The sequence below is a fragment of the Schistocerca americana genome, chromosome 11, assembly GCF_021461395.2.
Source record: "Schistocerca americana isolate TAMUIC-IGC-003095 chromosome 11, iqSchAmer2.1, whole genome shotgun sequence".
In the NCBI taxonomy this organism is placed as follows: Eukaryota; Metazoa; Arthropoda; class Insecta; order Orthoptera; family Acrididae; genus Schistocerca; species Schistocerca americana.
The window spans coordinates 121,090,660-121,117,385 of record NC_060129.1 but is presented as its reverse complement, the minus strand read 5'-3'; the positions used below and the strand labels follow the sequence as shown (position 1 = coordinate 121,117,385).

The following is a 26,726-nucleotide window of genomic DNA, read 5'->3' as shown; positions in this document are numbered from 1 at the left end:
GCCTACACTGTGAAGCTTTCTATGTGGGAATGACCAGCAACAAACTGTCCATTCACACGAATGGACACAGGCAGACAGTGTTTGTTGGTAATGAGGATCACCCTGTGGCTAAACATGCCTCAGTGCATGGCCAGCACATCTCGGCACAGTGTTACACCGTCCGGGTTATCTGGATACTTCCCACTAACACCAACCTGTCAGAACTCCGGAGATGGGAACTTACCCTTCAGTATATCCTCTCTTCTCGTTACCCACCAGGCCTCAACCTCCACTAATTTCAAGTTGCCGCCGCTCATACCTCACCTGTCATTCGACATCATCTTTGCCTCTGTACTTCCGCCTCGACTGACATCTCTGCCCAAACTCTTTGCCTGTACAAATGTCTGCTTGTGTCTGTGTACGTACGGATGAATATATATACGTACGTACGTGTGTGTGTGTGTGTGTGTGTGTGTGTGTGTGTGTGTGTGTGTGTGTGTGCGCGCGCGCGCGAGCGAGAGAGAGTGTATACCTGTCCAAAGCTTGAATTTTGTGTGTGTGTTTGTGAGTATCAACAAGCCAGCGCTTTCATTTGGTAAGTTACATCATCTTTGTTATTTTTTTTACACACACACACACACACACACACACACACACAAAATCTGTTGGTTTTACTGAGAAATTCAATGGAGTAGGCCACCAATAAATCCTTTAGGCTTCTTTTAAACTGAATAATTCAATGGAGTAGGCCACCAATAAATCCTTTAGGCTTCTTTTAAACTGAATTTCATTGGTTGTTAAGCTTTTTATGGCTGCTGGCAGGTTATTGAAAATGTGTGTTCCTGAATAATGCACACCTTTTTTTGTACAAGACTAAGTGACTTTACATCCTTGTGAAGATTATTCTTATTTCTAGTATTGATTCCATGAATTGAGCTGTTGGTTTGAAAAAGTGATATATTTTCAATGACAAATTTCATTAAGGAATAAATTTATTGGGAAGCAGTAGTTGGTATCTCTAGTTCTTGAGTTCACACCACATATAACTTACTGCACATTTCGATGCCCGGAAAACTTTAACTTGGGTTGATGAATTAACCAAAAAAATAATCCCAAATGGCATTATGGAATGAAAGTAAGCATAGTATGCCAGCTTTTTCATTTTTATATCCCATAAGTCTGACACAATTCGCATTGCAGAGATTTGTTAAGACACTTCAGCAGTTCTGTGGTGTGCTCCTCCCAGTTGAATTTATTACTCCCTGCAATGAATGCATAGAGTCTGCGTTTGGAGTGTTCAAGTCCCCTCCAACAAATACTGCACGATCTGGGTATTTACGCTCCAACAAATACTGCACGATCTGGGTATTTACGGTCTACAGACTATACACTTTCATTGAGTGACTATAGAACTGTCACAACAGAATCAGATAGCCTGTTATACATGACCAGATAACGCCATTGTCGCATTTCACTTCAATCTCAATAAAGCCCATATTTTTGTCAATATATGTGGGCTATATTTACACGGATTGGTCTGGGTCCTCTGGATGTTCAGCTACTTGCAAGATCATTTTCAGCCATTTATGGATTTCACAGTTCCAAACAATGATGTCATGTCACCAGGCTACAACTGTTCGTGTTTGTTTGAAGAACATGCTGGATAATTCGAACGAATGATTTGAGCACCCAGATCGCCCAACACAAATCCCACTGAAAATTTACAGGACATAGTCGAGACTTAAGTTTGTGCAAAACATCCTGCACCAGCAACACTTTTGCAATTATGGACAGATATACAGGCAGCATCGCTCATTATTTCTGCAGGGTACTTCCAATGACTTGTTGTGCCCATGCCATGTTGAGATGCTGCACGACATCGGCAAAAGTAGGTCTGGCACAATATTAGATGGTATCACACGACTTTTGGCACCTCAGTGTATAATATGGTATGAAAACTCTTGTTTCTTGCTTGGGTGCGAAACCCTGTGTGGTACCTCCACCCACAATGACACCTTTCTTTGACAAGTGTGAGAACTGTCTATAGCAGGCTGTTCCAGCTCGTGGGCTCCGTTGTGAGCCGCTGAGCGCTCCCTGCTCCAGGGAGCTGCATCGCTCGCTGTGACCAGTCAAGTGGGCCGGCACGTCGGCACATGGCACGGCTGGCTGAGGAAGGCGGCAAGGCAAGGGTTTTGATCTGCCAGCTGCGTCTTACAAGATCGACAACCTCACACTGTTAGCTGCTAAGACGTGGTGACGTGCTACACCAGGAAATACGATCTTCAGGAAATACACTCCTGGAAATTGAAATAAGAACACCGTGAATTCATTGTCCCAGGAAGGGGAAACTTTATTGACACATTCCTGGGGTCAGATACATCACATGATCACACTGACAGAACCACAGGCACATAGACACAGGCAACAGAGCATGCACAATGTCGGCACTAGTACAGTGTATATCCACCTTTCGCAGCAATGCAGGCTGCTATTCTCCCATGGAGACGATCGTAGAGATGCTGGATGTAGTCCTGTGGAACGCCTTGCCATGCCATTTCCACCTGGCGCCTCAGTTGGACCAGCGTTCGTGCTGGACATGCAGACCGCATGAGACGACGCTTCATCCAGTCCCAAACATGCTCAATGGGGGACAGATCCGGAGATCTTGCTGGCCAGGGTAGTTGACGTACACCTTCTAGAGCACGTTGGGTGGAACGGGATACATGCGGACGTGCATTGTCCTGTTGGAACAGCAAGTTCCCTTGCCAGTCTAGGAATGGTAGAACGATGGGTTCGATGACGGTTTGGATGTACCGTGCACTATTCAGTGTCCCCTCGACGATCACCAGTGGTGTACGGCCAGTGTAGGAGATCGCTCACCACACCATGATGCCGGGTGTTGGCCCTGTGTGCCTCGGTCGTATGCAGTTCTGATTGTGGCACTCACCTGCACGGCGCCAAACAAGCATACGACCATCATTGGCACCAAGGCAGAAGCGACTCTCATTGCTGAAGACGACACGTCTCCATTCGTCCCTCCATTCACGCCTGTAGCGACACCACTGGAGGCGGGCTGCGCGATGTTGGGGCGTGAGTGGAAGACGGCCTAACGGTGTGCGGGACCGTAGCCCAGCTTCATGGAGACGGTTGCGAATGGTCCTCGCCGATACCCCAGGAGCAACAGTGTCCCTAATTTGCTGGGAAGTGGCGGTGCGGTCCCCTACGGCACTGCGTAGGATCCTACAGTCTTGGCGTGCATCCGTGCATCGCTGCGGTCCGGTCCCAGTTCGACGGGCACGTGCACCTTCCGCCGACCACTGGCGACAACATCGATGTACTGTGGAGACCTCACGCCCTACGTGTTGAGCAATTCGGCGGTACGTCCACCCGGCCTCCCACATGCCCACTATACGCCCTCGCTCAAAGTCCGTCAACTGCACATACGGTTCACGTCCACGCTGTCGCGGCATGCTACCAGTGTTAAAGACTGCGATGGAGCTCCGTATGCCACGGCAAAGTGGCTGACAGTGACGGCGGCGGTGCACAAATGCTGCACAGCTAGCGCCATTCGACGGCCAACACCGCGGTTCCTGGTGTGTCCACTGTGCCGTGCGTGTGATCATTGCTTGTACAGCCCTCTCGCAGTGTCCGGAGCAAGTATGGTGGGTCTGACACACCGGTGTCAATGTGTTCTTTTTTCCATTTCCAGGAGTGTAAATAAGAAACAAATGTTTTACAAGAAATTGCATACTAAATTTATTGGGCCTCTGTAGTTTGAAATTTTCTTTTCATTGCAAGATCGGAAATATCAGGCGTCAAAGTGTTCGCAGCGTTAATGCGGTGGATGGCCTTCATTGTTGCATCCTGAAGAAGTGATCGTTCCTTACTTTATAACTGTTTTCATTGCTCAGAAAAGCTACTCACATCAAAACGTAGATCCAAACATGCACATGATCTGAGCGGCATTGTTGTGAAGTTTGGGAAATGTTTTTTCTGTAATGAACACTACCATCGTGACAAATACAACGTGTTGTAGTACCTCTCGTTCAACAAAGTTGAATTTCACAAATCAATAATCTCCAATTGAAGTGACGATGACAACTCATCGGTGGAAACTGAAAAAGGAGTGCTGAATACCTTAAGTTCCATTTCCAAACTAGTAAGGTCACGGAATCGTGTTTCAAACGACTTGATGGGCTGCTTTAAGTTTGCTTGGTAATTGCCGAAAGTAGTACCTTCAGGTAGTTTTAAAGACGCAAGATGATTGAAGAACGTTAGATGTCCATTACTCATCTGTCTCTCAAATAAACGTAACTTTTCCATGAACACTTTGGTCTGGTCGTGCATGTCAACGATTAGCTGCCCTTTGCCCTGCAATGACAGATTTAAATTATTCAGATGCATAGTTATGTCAGCTAGGAACGCCAGGTCTGATATCCATTTTATATCTTTCAGACAACGCATTTCTCCCCCTTTCATTTCGAAATGGGTATTTCCTCACTAATGGCAAAGAAAACATCAAGAACTTTTCCCCGACTCAGCCAACGAACTGTACTGTGGTAAGATATATCCCCATACTCCGCTTCCACATCTTTCAGGAATCCTTTGAAGACGCACAAAATTGACACACTTCACGACATCTTTCATTACGCCACCTACCTCTACTGTTTCAGCACACAGTGCCTCTTGGTACATTACAGAACACGAACTATGTTGCACGTTTTGATACCCTCCATATTACGAATCCGTTTCTAAACATACGTCTACTGGTATGTCGTTCTTAAGCCTGGCTGCCAGTTCTCTGCGTGCAACGCCTTCTACCTGACTGTATTTAATTCTGTATATTGTACCTCTTCGCAGAATTAAATACTTTATGACATACAAAACACTGCGGTCGACCATCCCTCTCAATGAATAGAAAGGTATCCTCCAATAGAGGTACAGGGCTCCCGCGGCTAGTCATAGCTGTCATTGCACACGGATTATTACGGCTGCATGCGGCCAGGGGGCAGTGAGTTCGCTTTCCCCCTCCACGCGGGCTCCGAGCTGCCGCAGTGAGCGCTCCGGCTCCCTGGAGCTCGGTTGGAACAGCCTGGTCTATAGTGTGTATCTGTTGCATGTATATCCTCCGAGTTTCTCAGCAAATCTGATAAATATGTGAAGACAAGGTCAGCAAAATTCTTTACCTCACTATTAGAGACAGAAAACATTACAGTAACTTATACATCCCAGGCTAATTGCTCTCCTGAAGCCGGGTAAACATGGAGATTGTCCACGAAGTTGCTATCCCACTGCACTGTTCAGTGTGATATATGCGAGTAAACCTCTGGAGTGATTACTGCTTAATAGGATGGATCACATTACATATATTGTGATCCCTACAGAATGAGCCGACTGAAGCTGTGCAGAGCAAGTCCTGCGTCTTACATCACATACTGAAGAGCACTTTTGGAAGAAGATGAAAGAATATGTTGCTTTCATTGATTTACCTGCCTGGAGACAAGGCCTACTCTATAAACTGATTAATACACTACTAGCTATTAAAACTGCTACACCAAGAAGAAATGCAGATGATAAACAGATATTCATAGGACAAATACATTACACTAGAACTGACATGTGATTACACTTTCACGCAATTTGCGTGCATAGATCCTGAGAAATCAGTACCCAGAACAATCACCTCTGGCCGTAATAACGGCCTTGATACGCCTGGGCATTGAGTCAGAGCTTGGATGGCGTGCACAGGTACAGCTGCCCATGCAGCTTCAAAACGATACCACAGTTCATCAAGAGTAGTGACTGGTGTATTGTAACGAGCCAGTTGCTCGGCCACCATTGACCAGACGTTTCCAATTGGTGAGAGATCTGGAGAATGTGCTGGCCAGGGCAGCAGTCAAACATTTTCTGTATCCGGAAAGGCCCGTACAGGACCTGCAACATACAGTCGTGCATTATCCTGTTGAAACATAGGGTTTCGCAGGGATCAAATAAGGGTAGAGCCATGGGTCTTAACACATCTAAAATGTAACGTCCACTATTGAAAGTGCTGTCAATGCAAACAAGAGGTGACCACGATGTGTAACCAATGGCACCCCATACCATCACTCCAGGTGATACGCGAGTATGGCGATGACGAATACACGCTTCCAATGTGCGTTCACCGCGATGTCGCCAAACACAGATGCGACCATCATGATGCTGTAAACAGAACCTGGATTCATCCAAAAGAATGACGTTTTGCCATTCGTGCACCCAGGTTCATCATTGAGTACACTATTGCAGGCGCTCCTGTCTCTGATGCACCGTCAAGTGTAACCGCAGCCACGGTCTCTGAGGTGATAGTCCGTGCTGCTGCAAATGTCATCGAACTGTTCGTGCAGATGGTTGTTGTCTTGCAAACGTCCCCATCTGTTCACTCAGGGATCGAGACGTGGCTGCACAATCCGTTAGAGTCATGAGGATAAGATGCCTGTCATCTCGACTGCAAGTGATACGAGGGCGTCGGGATCCAGCACAGCGTTCCGTATTACCCTCCATAACCCACCGTTCCATATTCTGCTAACAGTCATTGGATCTCGACCGATGCGAGCAGCAATGTCGCGATACGATAAACCCCAATCACGATAGGTTACAATCCGAATTTTATTCAAGTCGGAAACGTGATGGTACGCATTTCTCTTCCTTAAACGAGGCATCACAAGAAATCAGTTGGAAACTTTCCTCATGTCAGCACGTTTTAGGTGTCACCAATGGTGCCAACCTTGTGTGAATGCTCTGAAAAGCTAATCATTTGCATATCACAGCATCTTCTTCCTGTCGGTTAAATTTTGCGTCAGTAGCACGTCATCTTCATGGTGTAGCAATTTTAATGGCCAGTAGTGTATAACCCTATGCCAAAGGTTACAGACCTTATTGACAACACGATTGGTAAAAGAGGATTAATGGTCAATGTGGGTAACAAGCAGAAGCCAGAAATTCTTTCAAAGTGGCTTACCTCGTTGCTTGGTATTAGCCCTAGTGCTCTTCAGCCCTTACAGTCCCAATATGGCAGACACATCACGTAAGAAATTTGGTTCTGCTGGCAACAGAAAAAAGTTACACTTTTTGAAACTGTAGAAGAAATCCCGACATCTGATCTTTCTGTACTGGCAGATTACTTCCAAAAATAGTGGCTTAGACCTAAAGCTGCTAAAACAGATGTGACTTGCTTCCACCTTAATAACAGCTCTGGATATCTATACTGATGACACGCCTGAACTACAATAACGAGCCAATATATCTGGTTGTCGCATTAAATAAAACTTAGTCTTTTAACCCTCGAGTGGGTGCACCTATTTATAATGTGCACCAGCCACAAAGTTATTTGTTTGTACTGTTCAATTGTTGTTTCACAATTATGTGCCCATGTCTATTCCCTCGTTATTGCCTCAGCAAACACAGTGGTAAAGTGTGTTGTCACAAGTTCAAATGAGCAGCAGTAATATAAAATAAACAGCGAGCCAGGTGAGAAAAAATTTACGATTCATGCAACAAAGTGCCGCAGATCCGAGCTAGCTAAACCCATGATGAGGCAGTTGTCTACAAGATAATCAGTAAACGAATAAGCATTTGGGTGAGATCTGATGTGCCGAATGGGCCATTAATGTGAGGTAACAATTTTACATGGCAACAAAATGATACAAGTAAAGTTTATTTTATTACTGTTTAATTAAAAATTGATTTAGCTCATATATTATAAGTTTATTTTATCAAAGTTTAATTTACCTAAGATTAAACTATGATTTTGCTCATACATGTTTACCTTCATAATAAAGACAGCTATTCTTTACACGTGTACAGTTTACATAGCACACATGCTCATGTTACGAAAATTGAGTCATCTGCTTGAGGGTTAAATTGCATCTGGCAAAAAATGCTACTCAGCTAAGGATAAGAAATAGTCTTGTTGAAAAACTTTGTGGAACCGAGTGTAGATCTTCAGCAACAACTCTGCATACTTCTCCATTGAGCTTGATACATTCTGCAGCGGAATATTTAGCGCCAGCACGGTGAACTGCACTCACAGAAACAAAACTTATGTCCAACTTAATAATACTATGTTTATTATTTTGGAAACAATTATGGCTACTTCCACCATGTGGCTAACTGTGATGAATCATACTTCCCAAATCTGAAGGAAAGAAGCGTTGATCTGGGAACACAAGATCTTAGCCATCCCTACACTACGGGTGCATTCTGAAATCAGTGATCTCAAAATCAAATGACTTTGTTCAAGACATCTCCTCTTGCATTTGTAAACATTCTCATTGGGGTTAACATCAATTCTTAGAGGAGAAAATGGCTCCAAAATGTCCCAGTTATTACATAGTATCATCGAGACAGGCGCTGGGTTTGATCAATCCCACACAATCTCAACTGATAATTTGGCATGAAGAGTTTGACAGAGCTCTGACAGACATGAGTCGAAACAAGGCCTCGGGAGTAGACAACATTCCACTGGAACTACTGACGGCCTTGGGAGAGCCAGTCCTGACAAAACTCTACCATCTGGTGAGCAAGATGTATGAAACAGGCGAAATACCCTCAGACTTCAAGAAGAATATAATAATTCCAATCCCAAAGAAAGCAGGTGTTGACAGATGTGAAAATTACCGAACTATCAGTTTAATAAGCCACAGCTGCAGAATACTAACACGAATTCTTTACAGACAAATGGAAAAACTAGTAGAAGCCAACCTCGGGGAAGATCAGTTTGGATTCCGTAGAAACACTGGAACACGTGAGGCAATACTGACCTTACGACTTATCTTAGAAGAAAGATTAAGGAAAGGCAAACCTACGTTTCTAGCATTTGTAGACTTAGAGAAAGCTTTTGACAATGTTGACTGGAATACTCTCTTTCAAATTCTGAAGGGGGCAGGGGTAAAATACAGGGAGCGGCAGGCTATTTACAATTTGTACAGAAACCAGATGGCAGTTATAAGAGTCGAGGGACATGAAAGGGAAGCAGCGGTTGGGAAGGGAGTAAGACAGGGTTGTAGCCTCTCCCCGATGTTATTCAATCTATATATTGAGCAAGCAGTTAAGGAAACAAAAGAAAAATTCGGAGTAGGTATTAAAATCCATGGAGAAGACACAAAAACATTGTGATTCTGTCAGAGACAGCAAAGGACTTGGAAGAGCAGTTGAATGGAATGGACAGTGTCTTGAAACGAGGATATAAGATGAACATCAACAAAAGCAAAACGAGGATAATGGAATGTAGTCGAATTAAGTCGGGTGATGTTGAGGGAATTAGATTAGGAAATGAGACACTTAAAGTAGTAAAGGAGTTTTGCTATTTGGGGAGCAAAATAACTGATGATGGTTGAAGTAGAGAGGATATAAAATGTAGACTGGCAATGGCAAGGAAACTGTTTCTGAAGAAGAGAAATTTATTAACATCGAGTATAGATTTAAGTGTCAGAAAGTTGTTTCTGAAAGTATTTGTATGGAGTGTAGCCATGTATGGAAGTGAAACATGGACGATAAATAGTTTGGACAAGAAGAGAATAGAAGCTTTCGAAATGTGGTGCTACAGAAGAATGCATAAGATTAGATGGGTAGACCACATAACTAATGAGGAAGTACTGAATAGGATTGGGGAGAAGAGAAGTTTGTGGCACAACTTGACCAGAAGAAGGGATCGGTTGGTAGGACATGTTCTGAGGCATCAAGGATCACCAATTTAGTATTGGAGGGCAGCGTGGAGGGTAAAAATCGTAGAAGGAGACCAAGAGATGAATACACTAAGCAAATTCAGAAGGATGTAGGTTGCAGTAGGTACTGGGAGATGAAAAGTCTTGCACAGGATAGAGTAGCATGGAGAGCTGCATCAAACCAGTCTCAGGACTGAAGACCACAACAACAACAACAACAACAACAACAACAACAACAATTTGGCATTGAAAACTCGCAGATTTGCTTTTTAAATGAGGTATGCTGTCTTCGCCAGCAATCAAATGCAGCACACTAAGGCATTGGGAAAGATTGCAGTGCCAGAACATATACAGGGTGTTATGAGTAATTCCTTATGTCAGTCTCAATTTCAGTCATATACAAGGACTAGATATTTGCCTGTAATTTAGTATTAAGTGTTTAACAACAGTGTAATGTAATTCAATATTATAATTTACTTAAATGCCATACACTAACTAAATAAATGTGTGTGATGTGTTGCACGGCAATGAGATAAATGGAATTTTGAAACCCGACACACAAACCACTCCTCTCAAATAGCAGGAAGAAGCTGCCAGGCTTTCATCCTCGTTCAACAAATGGACCAACACTGACAGTGTCATACAACCTCACATTGTGAACAAATGCAGACAGATTTGCGATTTAGTCCAGGACATTGAGATCTGGAGATCAGGAACTTCATGACACCATTTCTGCTCCTCGTGCCAGGTAAATATTGGTGGTAGAAATGTCTTCTACAATCAGGATTCAAATTGCTTACCTTTGAGTCTAGCACCACCACACATGGGTTCATTGGTGACTTCAGATCTGGAAGCAGGTTATAATAGGGATAGAGATCTATTATGAAATGGCAGATGAAAACTGTAATGTACCTGCTGCTAAGGGATGCCTGGAGACTATGATACACGATTAGTGAACATCGAGATCAAAGAGTAGTTTTTTTTTTCACACTTACATAATTTTACAACCAGATGATGTTCCATTTCACCGAGTTGAGCAGGAATTTAATGTTTTATGTATATTTATATTATTTTGTGTTAACTTCAGTGTTTATAACATTTTACATTTCATTAATAGTTGCATGTAAATAAAAGACAAATACTTTCAACTCGTTTTGAATAAAAATATGTACCTAAAAATCATATATACTTAAATCTGAAGAATGACAATGTCCTTGTGAAAATGTCAACACTAAATTTGGAATGAATTTACATATAAATCTCCATAAAAAATGAACCTGTAAAATTTCAAACCATTATGTAATTCATTGGTATTTCACAAAAATCGGTAGTCTAGTTTCAAATATTCAGACTGAAACTAAATCGCACATAAGCACTATGAAAAATTTATACCACTTTGTAAATTAACAACTAAAATTTTATTTGGATGTTTTAATAATAATAATAACATACTGCCATATTTTTAAAAATTTGTGGCTGAGGGACTGCGTCAGCTTTCAGACAACACCACATACAAAGTTTGCCAAGGTAATCCCATTCCCGATGTCCAGGCGGAGCTTCAAGGAATCCTCAGAACCTTAGGCCCCCTGCAAAACAATTCACCTGACTCCATCAACCTCCTGACCCCACCGACACCCCGCACCCCTACCTTCTTCCTAAAATCCACAAACCCAATCATCCCGGCCGCCCCATTGTAGCTGGTTACCAAGCCCCCACAGAACGTATCTCTGCCTACGTAGATCAACACCTTCAACCCATTACACGCAGTCTCCCATCCTTCATCAAAGACACCAACCACTTTCTCGAACGCCTGGAATCCTTACCCAATGTGTTACCCCCGGAAACCATCCTTGTAACCATTGATGCCACTTCCTTATACACAAATATTCCGCACGTCCAGGGCCTCGCTGCGATGGAGCATTTCCTTTCACGCCGATCACCTGCCACCCTACCTAAAACCTCTTTCATCACCACCTTAGCCAGCTTCATCCTGACCCACAACTTCTTCACTTTTGAAGGCCAGACATACCAACAACTAACGGGAACAGCCATGGGTACCAGGATGGCCCCCTCGTACGCCAACCTATTCATGGGTCGCTTAGAGGAAGCCTTCTTGGTTACCCAGGCCTGCCAACCCACAGTTTGGTACAGATTTATCGATGACATCTTCATGATCTGGACTCACAGTGAAGAAGAACTCCAGAATTTCCTCTCCAACCTCAACTTCTTTGGTTCCATCAGATTCACCTGGTCCTACTCCAAATCCCATGCCACTTTCCTTGACGTTGACCCCCACCTGTCCAATGGCCAGCTTCACACGTCCGTCCACATCAAACCCACCAACAAGCAACAGTACCTCCATTATGACAGCTGCCACCCATTCCACATCAAACGGTCCCTTCCCTACAGCCTAGGTCTTCGTGGCAAACGAGTCTGCTCCAGTCCGGAATCCCTGAACCATTACACCAACAACCTGACAACAGCTTTCGCATCCCGCAACTACCCTCTCGACCTGGTACATAAGCAAATAACCAGAGCCACTTCCTCATCCCCTCAAACCCAGAATCCCCCACAGAAGAACCACAAACGTGCCCCACTTGTGACAGGATACTTTCTGGGACTGTACCAGACTCTGAATGTGGCTCTCCAGCAGGGATACGACTTCCTCAAATCCTGCCCTGAAATGAGATCCATCCGTCATGAAATCCTCCCCACTCCACCAAGGGTGTCTTTCCGCCGTCCACCTAACCTTCGTAACCTGTTAGTTCATCCCTATGAAATCCCCAAACCACCTTCCCTACCCTCTGGCTCCTATCCTTGTAACCGCCCCCGGTGTAAAACCTGTCCCATGCACCCTCCCACCACCACCTACTCCAGCCCTGTAACCCGGAAGGTGTACACGATCAAAGGCAGAGCCACATGTAAAAGCACCCACGTGATTTACCAACTGACCTGCCTACACTGTGATGCATTCTATGTGGGAATAACCAGCAACAAACTGTCCATTCACATGAATGGACACAGGCAGACAGTGTTTGTTGGTAACGAGGATCACCCTGTGGCTAAACATGCCTTGGTGCACGGCCAGCACATCTTGGCACAGTGTTACACCGTCTGGGTTATCTGGATACTTCCCACCAACACCAACCTATCCGAACTCCGGAGATGGGAACTTGCTCTTCAATATATCCTCTCTTCCCGTTACCCACCAGGCCTCAATCTCCGCTAATTTCAAGTTGCCGCCACTCATACCTCACCTGTCATTCAACATCATCTTTGCCTCTGTACTTCTGCCTCGACTGACATCTCTGCCCAAACTCTTTGTCTTTAAATATGTCTGCTTGTGTCTGTATATGTGTGGATGGATATGTGTGTGTGTGCGCGTGAGTGTATACCCGTCCTTTTTTCCCTCTAAGGTAAGTCTTTCTGCTCCTGGGATTGGAATGACTCATTACCCTCTCCCTTAAAACCCACTTCCTTTCGTCTTTCCCTCTCCTTCCCTCTTTCCTGATGAGGCAACAGTTTGTTGCGAAAGCTTGAATTTTGCGTGTATGTATGTGTTTGTTTGTGTTTCTATCGACCTGCCAGCGCTTTCGTATGGTAAGTCACATCATCTTTGTTTTTAAATTTATTAATACATCGTGCTCATGAAACTGTGGGCTCAGTATGTATTTGTAGGGCAGAGTATTTTGTTTGTATCAGGCACTGTATTTCTCTGTATTGTTCAGTTGTCAGTTCTTTGATGAACTGTAGTAATTAAAGTTTGAAATAATGAGAAGCAGAAATATTTTTGTTTGCATCTCTAGCAGTAAAAGTGCACTTACCATGTCAGCAGCTTTTCCGTTGCTTGCTGTAGTTGTTAGCTGTTTGCACAGTGAACGGTGGGAAGCAAATAAGGCAGGTCACAGTGCATATGATTAACCGGATGGGGGAAGCAATGAGAAATGTCATCATGATGTCGAGTGTATGAAAGTAAAAGAATGGGGCCAGTGTCGTGCTTACATGTTTCGTGTAGGAATGTTGTCAGCACTTGCAGTGAAGCATAATGGGAACAAATGAAGGTGTGTCAGCTGTTTATGTTATGCATCCAATGAGAGAGGAGTAGGCACCCAGACGTGTTTTGAAGAAATATTTTTGGAAGAAATGGTAACACATTGCCGTAAATGAGGATTATAAATTTAATTGCTCCTTGTTTGAGTCACAGCCGTTTCAACTGTGCACACCAAGGACAGCATCACAATCCATGATATATTTGAAAAAGCAGCGAAATATTTCCCTTGTCTGTGTTGCTACACACTATTTTTATTTTATTTATTTATTTATTTCATTCATTCGTGTTCTGTAGACCCATTAGCAATAAATCGCTTGGGTGTAGAATGTGTATCTGCATGAGCATACTAAGTTAAGTGGATCAATGTTTTTTTTTTTTAATTAGATCGTGGGAGCAGGTGGGTGGATCAATGTTTATTAATATATTGAATGTGCGAATATTAATAATAAACATTGATCCACGTAACTTCTCGCACAATTTAATAAAAAAAATTACACTGATCCTCTACTCAAAGTTGCAGTTTTTGCTGCACTTCAAGATGAGTACATCCACACAAACCTTTGACTCTTTAAGAGTCATTTTACCACCACATTTGATATATTTTGAAGTCTCTGCAATTAATCCACAAGACATGCATCAATGACTGATGTTGCCATGCAGAACTAAAACACTTAAATCAGTCCACTTTATAATACACGCGGCCATAATCACAAAATATTTCTCTCAAAACTCGCAAATACAATGAAAAACACAAACATGACATTGGCTTCATTTTTGGTGGTAGAAATACATTGCCTCTGTTCTTGCCTCTCCTTGGTTATGTCACAGAATCATCTCACTAGCCACTAACCGCACAAACTGATGCATCCCCAACGTATGAGCAGTAGATAAGCACTGCCGCTTGCCCTGATCTAGAATTTAGCCATATATGAAGTTACATGGTAGCATAATGGAATATTGTAATATAAAACAGAACACTTCATAAAATTTATACTGTTCTTAAGGTACCTGCCTAACCACCTTCTCAGAAATAGGGACATTCTGAAACTACCTCACAAAGTTTTGAAAACGACCGCTCGGCTAGTCTACAGACTGATCCGTTACCACAGCCCGTTTTCCTTCAGTTGCATTTGTTGGCTTTGGCAACTCACAACCAAACTTTAACACTGAAAAATGAAACAATAGTCCAAGAAATCCTATCATACTCCAAGAAACATGCAGTACAAGAAATAAGACAGTCAGTAATCAACATCATTGCACATAACAGTCCAACCAATAATCACCAATCTCATTGGTCCATGATGAAAACAAAAGTAATCAATTCATATGTCCCACCAAACCAAGTCAATACATTCAACGACTTTCACTGGCTAACTTACCGCATATTATCACTTGATTGGCTACGACCAACAGAAACAAACAGCCAAAAAGAACATGCAGGGGATGAGCTGCAGACACCATAAGTGCACTTTACCCTCTTTAGTCGTGCCTTAATTTCTCAGGATCCGTTGGTCCCCTGAAGTTAACACATAAACTGGAATATTCGATACGAGCTGTCGGCTATGACTGGTGATGTAGGAAACATGCAACAAATGCTGTAAACAACATGGCGACTATAATGCCACATCAGTGGTGATTTTTTCGAACGGGCTAAACTACAGGTAAGTCTGTCATCACAACTAGGTTTCTTAGTTTCACATTTGCTGGCTTCACCAAGTCACAAACTAACTTATCTACCAATCTAACCTACACCTCGTGCTAAGCTAAAGATCAGTCCATCACCACCACAACCACATTTTTTTGCTTTTATATTCACTGCAAAAAGGTGGGAACTTAAGGAGATGGGACCTGGATAAACTGACTAAACCAGAGGTTGTACAGAGTTTCAGGGAGAGCATAAGGGAACAATTGTCACGAATGGGGGAAAGAAATACAGTAGAAGGAGAATGGGTAGCTCTGAGTGATGAAGTAGTGAAGGCAGCAGAGGATCAACTACGTAAAAAGACGAGGGCTCGTAGAAATCCTTGGGTAACAGAAGAAATATTGAATTTAATCGGTGAAAGGAGAAAATAAAAAAAAATGCACTAAATGAAGCAGGCAAAAAGGAATACAAATGTCTCAAAAATGAGATCGACAGGATGTGCAAAATAGCTAAGCAGGGATGGCTAGAGAACAAATGTAAGGCTGTAGAGGCTTATCTCACTAGGGGTAAGATAGATACTGCCTACAGGAAAATTAAAGAGACCTTTGGAGAAAAGAGAACCACTTGCACGAATATCAAGAGCTCAGATGGAAACCCAGTTCTAAGCAAAGAAGGGAAAGCAGAAAAGTGGAAGGAGTATATAGAGGGTGTATACAAGGGCGATGTACTTGAGGACAACACAATGGAAATGGAAGAGGATGGAGATGAAGATGAAATGTGAGATACGATACCGCGTGAAGAGTTTGACAGAGCTCTGAAAGACCTGAGTCGAAACAAGGCCCCGGGAGTAGACAACATTCCATTAGAACTACTGACACCCTTGGGAGAGCCAGTCCTGACAAAACTCTACCATCTGGTGAGCAAGATGTATGATACAGGCGAAATTCCCTCAGACTTCAAGAAGAATATAATAATTCCAATCCCAAAGAAAGCAGGTGTTGACAGATGTGAAAATTACCGAACTATCAGTTTAATAAGTCACAGCTGCAAAATACTAATGCGAATTCTTTACAGACGAATGGAAAAATTAGTAGAAGCCGACCTTGGGGAAGATCAGTTTGGATTCCGTAGAAATATTGGAACACGTGAGGCAATACTGACTCTACGACTTATCTTAGAAGAAAGATTAAGGAAAGCCAAACCTACATTTCTAGCATCTGTAGACTTAGAGAAAGCTTTTGACAATGTTGACTGGAATACTCTCTTTCAAATTCTGAAGGTGGCAGGGATAAAATACAGGGAGCGAAAGCCTATTTACAATTTGTACAGAAACCAGATGGCAGTTGTACGAGTCGACGGACATCAAAGGGAAGCAGTGGTTGGGAAGGGAGTGAGACAGGGTTGTAGCATCTCCTCAATGTTATTCAATCTGCATATTGAGTAAATAGTAAAGCAAACGAAAGAAAAATTCGGAGTAGGTATTAAAATCCATGGAGAAGAAATAAAAACTTTGAGGTTCGCCAATGACATTGTAATTCTGTCAGAGACAGCAAAGGACTTGGAAGAGCAGTTGAACGGAATGGACAGTGTCTAGAAAGGAGGATATAAGATTAATGTCAACAAAAGCAAAATGTAGTTTATGTCGGGTGATGCTGAGGGAAGTACATTAGGAAATGAGACAAAGTAGTAAAGGAGTTTTCCTATATGGGGAGCAAAATAACTGATGATGGTCGAAGTAGAGAGGATATAAAATGTAGACTGGCAGTGGCAAGGAAAGCGTTTCTGAAGAAGAGAAATTTGTTAACATTGAGTATTGATTTCAGTGTCAGGAAGTTGTTTCTGAAAGTATTTGTATGGAGTGTAGCTATGTATGGAAGTGAAACATGGACAATAAATAGTTTGGACGAAAAGAGAATAGAAGCATTCGAAATGTGGTGCTACAGAAGAATGCTGAAGATTAGATGGTTAGATCACATAACTAATGAGGAGGTACTGAGTAGAATTGGGGAAAGGAGGAGTTTGTGTCACAACTTTACAAGAAGAAGAGATCGGTTGGTAGGGCATATTCTGAGGCATCAAGGGATCACCAATTTAGTACTGGAGGGCAGTGTGGAGGGTAAAAATCATAGAGGAAGACCAAGAGATGAATACACTAAGCAGATTCAGAAGTATGTAGATTGCAGTATATGAAGCTTGCACATGATAGAGTAGCATGGAGGGCTGCATCAAACCAGTCTCAGGACTGAAGACCACAAAAACAACAAACATTCACTGAATTCACCAATTATCAACAAAACTGTCAAAGTGTGCACAAAAATGTGACATTACAGCAGTCATTAACATTTTATCAGTGGTCACAGCTGACAACTCTTGTTGAATGTTCCTCTTGACTCATGTTAACTACACGGTACTGGTTATGTGCTTACATTGAGCAACTTTGCGAATAATGTAAAGCAGTGTATTAGCAGTTACAACAGTTTAGCTACTGCTCCAGTTTGAAAGTTATTTACTTACAAAATGTGTTTAGAGTAGAAGACAGCACATTACAAAGGAATTGGATAGATGTAACATAGCAATTCCTTTAGGTACAGTTAACTTGCAAATTTGACAATATTTGTCAGTAAGGATACACGAGGTCAACGAGCATAGTGCCTTCAATAGCTATGACATTAAAGTTGACTGCAGCCCCCTTGCATTTAATGTTCATGTAATAAAAAGCACTAAGCAGAAAAAGATCCATCAGAAGTGAAGGAGTGTGCAAAATAAAGGGACAGGATCATATGTTGAAAAAAATTCAAGTCATTATTCCTGGCAGCAAAAGGGGAAGTACAAATTAAGCACTGGCAGTACGTAAGGGCCACATCTGCAGGTATTAGTGGCTTCTTTGCTCAAGGGCACCAGCATACGAGTATAGCTCTCACCAGGTAACGACGATAATCTTGTGCAGGTAGTCAATCATGGTGCCAGCCTCAAACAGCAGTGGGAGGTCCAGCACAATGAACTGGTGACCTGCAACACCAACATCAGGCAGAGGTTACACAGTGGACCCCCGTATTTTCTTAGCTTATGTGCAATACTCACACACAACATGCACCAAAATACTCAGAATTTCCCATTCCATAATTTAGGTTTTCAAAGTTTACCTTGCACTTTTACTTTTTATCATGAGAACTGCATTAAATATGGTGCAGTTGCAGACATTGAGCTACACTACAAATTGATATGTTTCTACATCCTTTATTCCACAGTCACTTCACAACCGAATCACCATTTTCCAACATAGAGTTTAGGCTATGCTACAGCTCAGTCTGTTACTGCAACCAAGATTTCAGGGGTACCACTGTCATACAATAGCCACAATGTCATATTCCGAAAAGGCTAATACGCATAAGTGAAAAAAAAAAAAAAAGCTCTGTCATACAGTTGTAAAACATATATAACAGATGTCAGAAACACACTATATCAGTTCAAAATTATCCGAGTTTCCCATCACCAACATTTCCTCCGAAGTATCTGACTTGCCAGGGTGCAACATACTTAACTTAACAACAAATCTCTCCTTAAAGAGCAATTTCACTGAGACAGCATCTCGGCAAAATGTATATGGAGCTATTTCTAAGCTCAGAATATGTTCTGCAATTCTAAATCTGTCTCTGTAGTCACACATTTTATAAATTTGTGGAACTATGGTGTCCAGTTCATCTAGAAATGTGTTCTTTCAATTCTTATATACCTGTAGCTACTGCCTTCTTAGCAATCAATGTCTGAATAGATTACTATTAGAGTATAAACAGAAAGTGACCAGCAGAAGCTATGCCCAAGTCCACCGGGTGCACAGAATAACACTGACATTTGACGTAAGTCCTTGCCCATTTCAGGGCAACTAAAGAAACACCATAAATCACAGTTTATTTTTTAATTAATAAGATCTGGAAGCAAAACAGCACTAATACCTTCTGATTTAGACTCTTCCAGACTATTAAAGTTCCTGGAGAATCTCTTATGTACATACAGTAGGGCTAACTATGCCAAGCTACAAAATTATTAACAAGTGAGCCATGGACAAGATGTTAAAAATTGAATACTTGAAAAAGGAAAGAAAGAGTTTTATGCCTCACTGACAGTCATCTTTTCTTAGCTGGGCATGAATGAGGAAGGAAATATGCCATGACCTTGAAGAAAATATGACCAAACCTGCCTGCAAGGGTTTAAAGAAACAACCAAAACGCTAAATCAGATTCAGTGGCACAAGATTGGAACCTCACTTCAACTTAAGTACTACAGAACCACTGCCTTAGCTACTGCACCATGCTTCTTAGTTGTAAACACTAACATCAAAGTTGTGGAGATAGCACATAATGTGCTGAAATATGTGTGTGTGCGCAAGAAAAACAAATCAACAGGTAGGCACTATCTCCAATTCAACCAAAGACTTGAACACAACAAGTGGGTAGCTAAATGCACTAAACAAATGTACATACCTTGAAATAAACATTTAACTGCAGCCCAAAACATTTCCTTGTGAATTTCTGGATGGGTGATTTCATTCAACTGTCTCCTCTTTTCCACATTCTCAAAAATGACTTCACCTAGAGCTTCACGATTCAGTGTGCCATCTGGGTGAAAGACTTCACTTCCAAAAACTGCTTTAATCTTGTGCCACGCTTTTCTTCCCGGCTCCACGACTACATAATAGAAAAAAAGGCACAGTAACAATGAACTGTCACTGAAGAAAAGATCCAGTCAAAGGAAATACATAATTATTCAAATGCTAAATATGTGATGCATAAATTTAAGTTTCGATACTAAAAGAACATTATCAACACCTTTTCGTGCCATGACATCAGCATCTATCACAGGAATACCATGTTCAACGAAAACTTGAGCCACTGTCGATTTGCCAGTAGCAATGCCGCCGGTCAGACCTACAATAAACATTTTAGGTGATAGCTTAAAACTTGTTACAGTAGATATACGCGCGCTACCGGCGTACTCAAGTTTTTCATGAAGTCCTCTTTTTCGTTTCGCGCAGAGGACTAGCAGTGCACAAACATCAATCACACCCTAGTTACGCCATAAGCGTGAGGTCGGCAGATATTTTGAATGGGAAACTCCTCGGTCTGACAAGCCAAAAATCGATTTCGTCTTTCGAGGAATTCACACTGGCCGCAGTTTAGAACTGGAACAACTCTATTGCTAATTTAACTGTGTGGTAATTGACCGAAGCCTTGCCAGAGGGAAGAAAATGGTTATTACTAATAATGTTTTCAAGTTGGCTAGGCTGCTACTGTCCTATCTTTCGAATATCAGTGCATGCATCAATTTGTCAATCAGCTGATAGAAACAATGGCGGCTAAGTCATGGAGCGTGGGAAAATTGCCGCATCATGAGCAACAAGAATTGTGCATGACTAGGCCAAAGTACAGGCAAGGAAGAAAATTCACAGCCGTCAAGGTAGAAGAAGCAATGTGTATCCTATGAAAAAGCTAAATGACGTTTGTTATTGTAATTGTCGTTTGTTGACATTTTGCTGTTATTGTCGTTTCCGTTGAAATACCTTGATTAAGTTTCATTAGCTCATGCAGAAATATTTCTTTATATACACATACTTTACGAGAAGTGTTTTAGTCATTGTCGATCGCAGTTTTTTTAGCGGAGGATGAAGGGAAAGAAGCCAACTAACAATTGTAAAAATGGACTTCTAAACTACACCGCGACTTATGAAGTCTTTAATCATGTTTTCATTCTGTGTGTAAAAGTAACATACGTTGATTATGGCGTTAGTTGCCAAGATGTTGGTAAAAGTTACGCAGCGTACAATATTGCACTGGAATCGTGCCTTTCATCAACTTTTTCTTGGACGTCTTAAGTTTGTACTCACAGCATCTGTTTCCGTGCGGTGGGGGCAGGAATGTCAGAATGATACCCATAACCGGTAAAATGTACATATATACTGCTGAACTTTGAGTTCAGTATGACATTGCTCTGATAGGAATAGCAACAAGAGTACAGCAATTACTAAAACAAACATTCAGTATGAGCACTGACCTACAGTCTGTATTCACTAAGAAAAAAGAGAAAGGAATATTATTTCCCAGCTCATGTTATCCACAGGTTTATTCATCCATTTTTAAGCATTTTCCATGGAGTTGTTGCCCTCTGATGGAGGATGCCCTTTTACACACATTGCATAGTAATATATTTTGAATATGTTAAAAGGAATATCAATGGTTTATACTTGACACATGTAATAAACGTTAAATATGAATGCATCATGCAGAATGAATAAAGAAGGATCAGTATGTATGACATAATACACATGTCAAGAAAAACACTTTCACAAGTATAAAGGAGGTATGCTCGACACGTGTTAATCATTAAGTACAGATACATTAAGAAAATAAAACACAACAGTATGACACAATAAGCATTTTAAGAAATGCTCAAATAATACAGTGGTCAGATAGTGGAGCAATTTTAGTAGGTGAGATAGCTGTTATTACATGTAGAAGGTTATTGTTCAAACCACATCTTTGTAATGTTTCTGAAGACAGTCAGTGATAGATTGTGTGCTGTAGTTGGTAACATATTAAATAACTGTATCCTTATGTATGTGTAACTATTTTGGTTTTTTTTAGGGCTTGTAACTTGGATGTCAATCATCCACCTTTGGCGTATGTCATACTTATGTGTATTCTCCTGCGTTCCACAGCTTTTATGGTTTTCCTTGGTATGCACCAAGCAGCTAAGAATAAACAGTGATGCAGCTGTCAGTACTTAGAGCTCTTTAAAGTATTCCCCACATGACATGTGGTTTATTACTCCAGCAATGCATGTAATGGCCTTTTTGTGGCAGTGAAAAATTATTTTCGCTTCAGAGGAATTGTCCCATAGGAACGCTGTGTATGTTAGGTGGTTGTGAATAAAAGCAGATGTTGGAATCCGTTATTATTCTCTGGCTGAAGTTTACTGTGGTTTAATGAGAGAGTTTCACAGCAGACACATTTCACTTCTATTTATAAAGCATCTTCTGTGGTATTCTTCAAATTGGTACATATGTCTCTACATTTTGGATTCCTTTAGATTAAAAACATTTTTGTTTTTAAGTTGGTGTGTACTTCACTTACTGTATTTATGCCGTTTGTTTACATATTCTCCAAACTACTGCTTCTTACCTCTGTTAGCTGACATTGATGTCGAAAGACTGCATTTCATGTACAAACTTGCCAGTTTTTGCCTTTCCGCTGTTTTTATTGTCTGCATTTACATTATTTACGCTTCACCTCACTTTTCATGTGGTAGTTTGTGTGTGTGTGTGTGTGTGTGTGTGTGTGTGTGTGTGTGTGTGTGTGTGTGTTCATTAATTTGCAGTAACTCCCTCCCCAGCCCTCCTCCCCCTCCCCCTTCCCATCCCCAATCTTCTTCCCCCCCCCCCCCCCCCCCCCAATCGCCCACACACAAACAAACAAATTATATAGGCCTATTAAAAAAAAGTATTTCAAAGGTGGCAGTACTCACAATCCAAACAAAAACAAATGAACAGACATAAACACTGTGCTGAGTGAGAATACACGTAACTTAAGTTGGATCTCCAAAAGTGAGGTGAAGAGTAAGTAATACAAATGCGGCATGATAAAGAGTGCAGAAAGGGAAAAACTGTCTAGTGAGTATGTGACACAAAATCTTTTGACATTAACCTCTGCCAACAAAGAGGGATGAAGCAATGGTTCGCAGAATATATAAACAAGAAGCAGATACACTGGAAGTAAAATGCACACCAATTTCATAAACAAAAATATTGTATTTAATCTAAAACAACCAAAAATATAAAAATATATGTATCCAGTTTGCAGAATAAAGACGTAGGATACTTTATAAAGAGAAGCGAAGCACATCTGGTATAAAACTCACTTTAATTATAAGGTTGAGAAACCAGTAATAACAGATGGCATAATAAAAGTTCAGCAATCACTTATCAGTCACACAAGAAGAATATTTACAATTCTAGAGTGCTGAAGTTGTAATTCATTTACTGTCAGCCATATAGGAGAAAGTAGTACTACTTTTTTAATGAATCTAGTCACATAAGATATTAATCGTGGTGTGAGAGCTAATGCTGTGAACTGCCAGTGATAACATGCCAATTGTTTTCAATAATGAAAGACTTCAGAATACTATCATTATTATCCTCTGCACTGCTACTGACAGAAAAACAAATGAGATGGATCTTTCCTGTTCCTTTTTGTGTTATTGTAGTAAATGGTTGCTTTCAAATATAGTTGTTATTTTGAATGTATGTCTGGCCATTTTTTACGTGTTCTGAAAGTGACAGTTTTGCTTGACCATCTTTCCCTGCCCAATCTTTCTGGTAAATAATCATTTCTTTTTGTTGTAAAATTTCCAAAATTTAAGAGGTTTTTACTTAAGCTTTAACTATGGCAAAGCTTTGACACTTATCTGACACACTACATCACGTGTTGAAGCTGACATAAACAGGGGATTCATTGATTTACATGCCACATTAAGTTAATGATGTATTTTTTTTTGTTTTGCACTATTTCCATTTTTGCCTAATAAGTAGAACATTCATTTGTTGACCACGTTCAGTGGCTAGATAGTAAAGTTTAAGATTCCAGCTTCAGTTGGTCCTTGGATGTTTTTTCTGTCACTCACATTACTTTTACATGTAGTAATATTTGTTATTATGAGGTAGGAGGAAGGCAACAGCATACCACCTCCAGTAGGATTGTACCTGGTAGATAAAGTGCTCTCTGGTGTTCAAAACAACCTGTGTGTTGATGAACTTATTGTGGTCTGTAGGTCTCGTCCTGGTGGAGAACTTTGAGGGATGTTGAATGAGTCAAGGTATCATAAAAACTGGCCAGGTGCAAGAACAACTCGTGCTCTGAGTATTCTGTACTACAAACTTCATTATGTATATAGCCAAGTTCATATATGCCCAGAATTGAGAATCTTGTCATTCTGTCAGGTGCAAACATGTAACTCTTTTGTACAAGTTGTGAATAAATAGTTGCCACTATTTAAGTTCCAACCCTCATATTTTGTGTGCCACACAGTTCCTCCAGAGATTTTTTATTATTGAAATTATTTTCCTAAAAAAAAAGTAATCCAATAGAGGGTTAAGATCAACCTCTGTCAGTCTCTACATTTATCTGTAAATTAGTCATGTGAGTATTTCACCCTATTACATTTGTAAATTTAGAATTCTAAGGCTCTTGCCCCCTTAGTATGTTTCCTTATGTTTGAGTATGACTCCCTAGCTGAAACGGCACTGTGATTGATAGAAAATAAAGGGAATATTTAGATATTTAGTAGGTCCCCTGACAGCTAGTTTGATAAAGGGTCATCTATCTACATCTGCATCTACATTTACACTCTGGAAACCACTGTGAAGTTCATGGCAGAGGGTACATCACATTGTACCAGTTATTAAGGCTTGTTCCCATTCCATTCATGTATGAAGCCTGGGAAGAATGATTGTTTGAATGTCTCTGTGTGTGCTGTAATTCTTATTGTCACAATCCCTATGTGACCGATACATAGGTGTTGTTGTATATTCCTAGAGTCATCATTTAAAGCTGGTTTTTGAAACTTTGCTAATAAATTTTCTTGGTATAGTTTACACTATGTGATCGAAAGTATCCAGTCACCTGGCTGAAAATCACTTACAAGTTCGTGGCGCCCTCCATCGGTAATCCTGTAATTCAATATGGTGTTGGCCCACCCTTAGCCTTAATGACAGCTTCCACTCTTGTAGGCATACGTTCAGTCAGGTGCTGGAAGGTTTCTAGGGGAATGGCAGCCCATTCTTCACGGAGTGCTGCACTGAGGAGAGGTATCCATGTCAGTCAGTGAGGCCTGGCATGAAGTCGGTGTCCCAAAACATCCCAAAGATGTCCTGTAGGACTCGGGTCAGGACTCTGTGCTGACCAGTCCATTACAGGGATGTTATTGTCGTGTAACCATTCCGCCACAGACCGTGCATTATGAACAGGTGCTCGATTACAACAGTGAGAAGCAAAAAGGTGCTTAAAACAGCAATGTAGGCCTGTGCTGTAATAGTGTCCTGCAAAACAACAAGGGATAGAAGCCCCCTCCATGAAAAACACGACCAGACCATAACACCATCACCTCCAAATTTTACTGTTGGCACTACACACGCTGGCAGATGATGCTCATCGGGCATTTGCCATACCCACACCCTGTCATTGGATTGCCACATTGTGTACCGTGATTCGTCACTCCACACAACATTTTTCCACTGTTCAATTGTCCATTGTTTATGCTCCTTACACCAAGAAAGGCGTCGTTTGGCATTTACCAACGTGCTGTGTGGCTTATGAGCAATCGCTCGACCATGAAATCCAAGTTTTCTCACCTCCCGCCTAACTACCATAGTACTTGCAGTGGATCCTCATGCAGTTTGCAATTTCTGTGTGATGGTCTGGATAGATGTCTGACCCCCTTCAACTGTCGGCAGTCTGTCAGCCAATAGATGCAGTTGGCCTGTACGCTTTTGTGCTGTACATGTCCTTTCACGTTTACACTTCACTATCACATTGGAAACAGTGGACGCTGGGATGTTTGGGAGCATGGAGATCTTACGTACAGACGTATGACACAATTGACACCTAATCACGTGACCACATTCGAAGTCCGCAGGTTCCGCGGTGCACTCCATTCTGCTCTCTCACGATGTCTAATGGCTGCTGAGGTAGCTGATATGGAGTACCTGGCAGTAGGTGCCAGCACAATGCACCTAATATGAAAAATGTATTTTTTTGGGGGATGTCTGGATACTTTTGATCACATAGTGTATGTCCATCTTCAAGAGTCTTTCATTTCAGTTCCTTCAGTACCTGTGTGGAACTCTCCCATGGATTAAACAAACCTGTGACAATTCTTACTGCCCTTGTATGTGTACATTCAGTAACCCTGTTATTCCTATTTGGTACAGGTCCCACACACTCGAGCAATATTCTAGAACCGGTTACACGACTGATTTGTAAGCAGCCTCCTTTGTAGACTGATTGTCCTTCCCCAGTATTCTACCAATAAACCGAAGTCTACCACCTGCTTTAACCATGGCTTAGCCTATGTGGTCATTCCATATCCCATCCAATATCCCTACAAAGTGCTGCACCCACGTATTTGTGTGAGTTGGCTGATTCCAACGACAACTCACTGATATTGCAGTCAAAGGCTACACTATTTTTTCATTTTGTGAAATGCAAAATTTTATGTTTGTGAACATTAAGAGCAATTTGCCAATCTCTGCACCACGCTGAAATCTTATCAAGTTCTGATTGAATATTTATGCAGCTTCTTTCAG

At 41.5% G+C, this 26,726-nt stretch overlaps 2 protein-coding genes across 2 annotated transcripts in view; one reads left to right on the top strand and one right to left on the bottom strand.

The window, feature by feature from the left end:
* The window catches only part of LOC124554089 (dephospho-CoA kinase), a 56,000-nt gene extending 35,267 nt beyond the window's left edge, over nucleotides 1–20,733 (bottom strand). The window contains exons 1-3 of the mRNA XM_047128138.1: nucleotides 20,200–20,733; nucleotides 19,855–20,058; nucleotides 18,295–18,382 (exon numbers count right to left, since the gene is read on the bottom strand). Of these exons, the coding sequence (XP_046984094.1) occupies nucleotides 18,295–18,382; nucleotides 19,855–20,058; nucleotides 20,200–20,311 (404 nt within the window). The 5' untranslated portion in view covers nucleotides 20,312–20,733. The remainder of the gene's footprint in view (nucleotides 1–18,294; nucleotides 18,383–19,854; nucleotides 20,059–20,199) is intronic.
* LOC124553358 (RNA-binding protein 48) overlaps nucleotides 20,703–26,726 on the top strand; it is a 62,511-nt gene continuing 56,487 nt past the window's right edge. Inside the window, exon 1 of the mRNA XM_047127231.1 lies at nucleotides 20,703–20,827. Coding sequence (XP_046983187.1) covers nucleotides 20,720–20,827 — 108 coding nt within the window. The 5' untranslated portion in view covers nucleotides 20,703–20,719. The remainder of the gene's footprint in view (nucleotides 20,828–26,726) is intronic.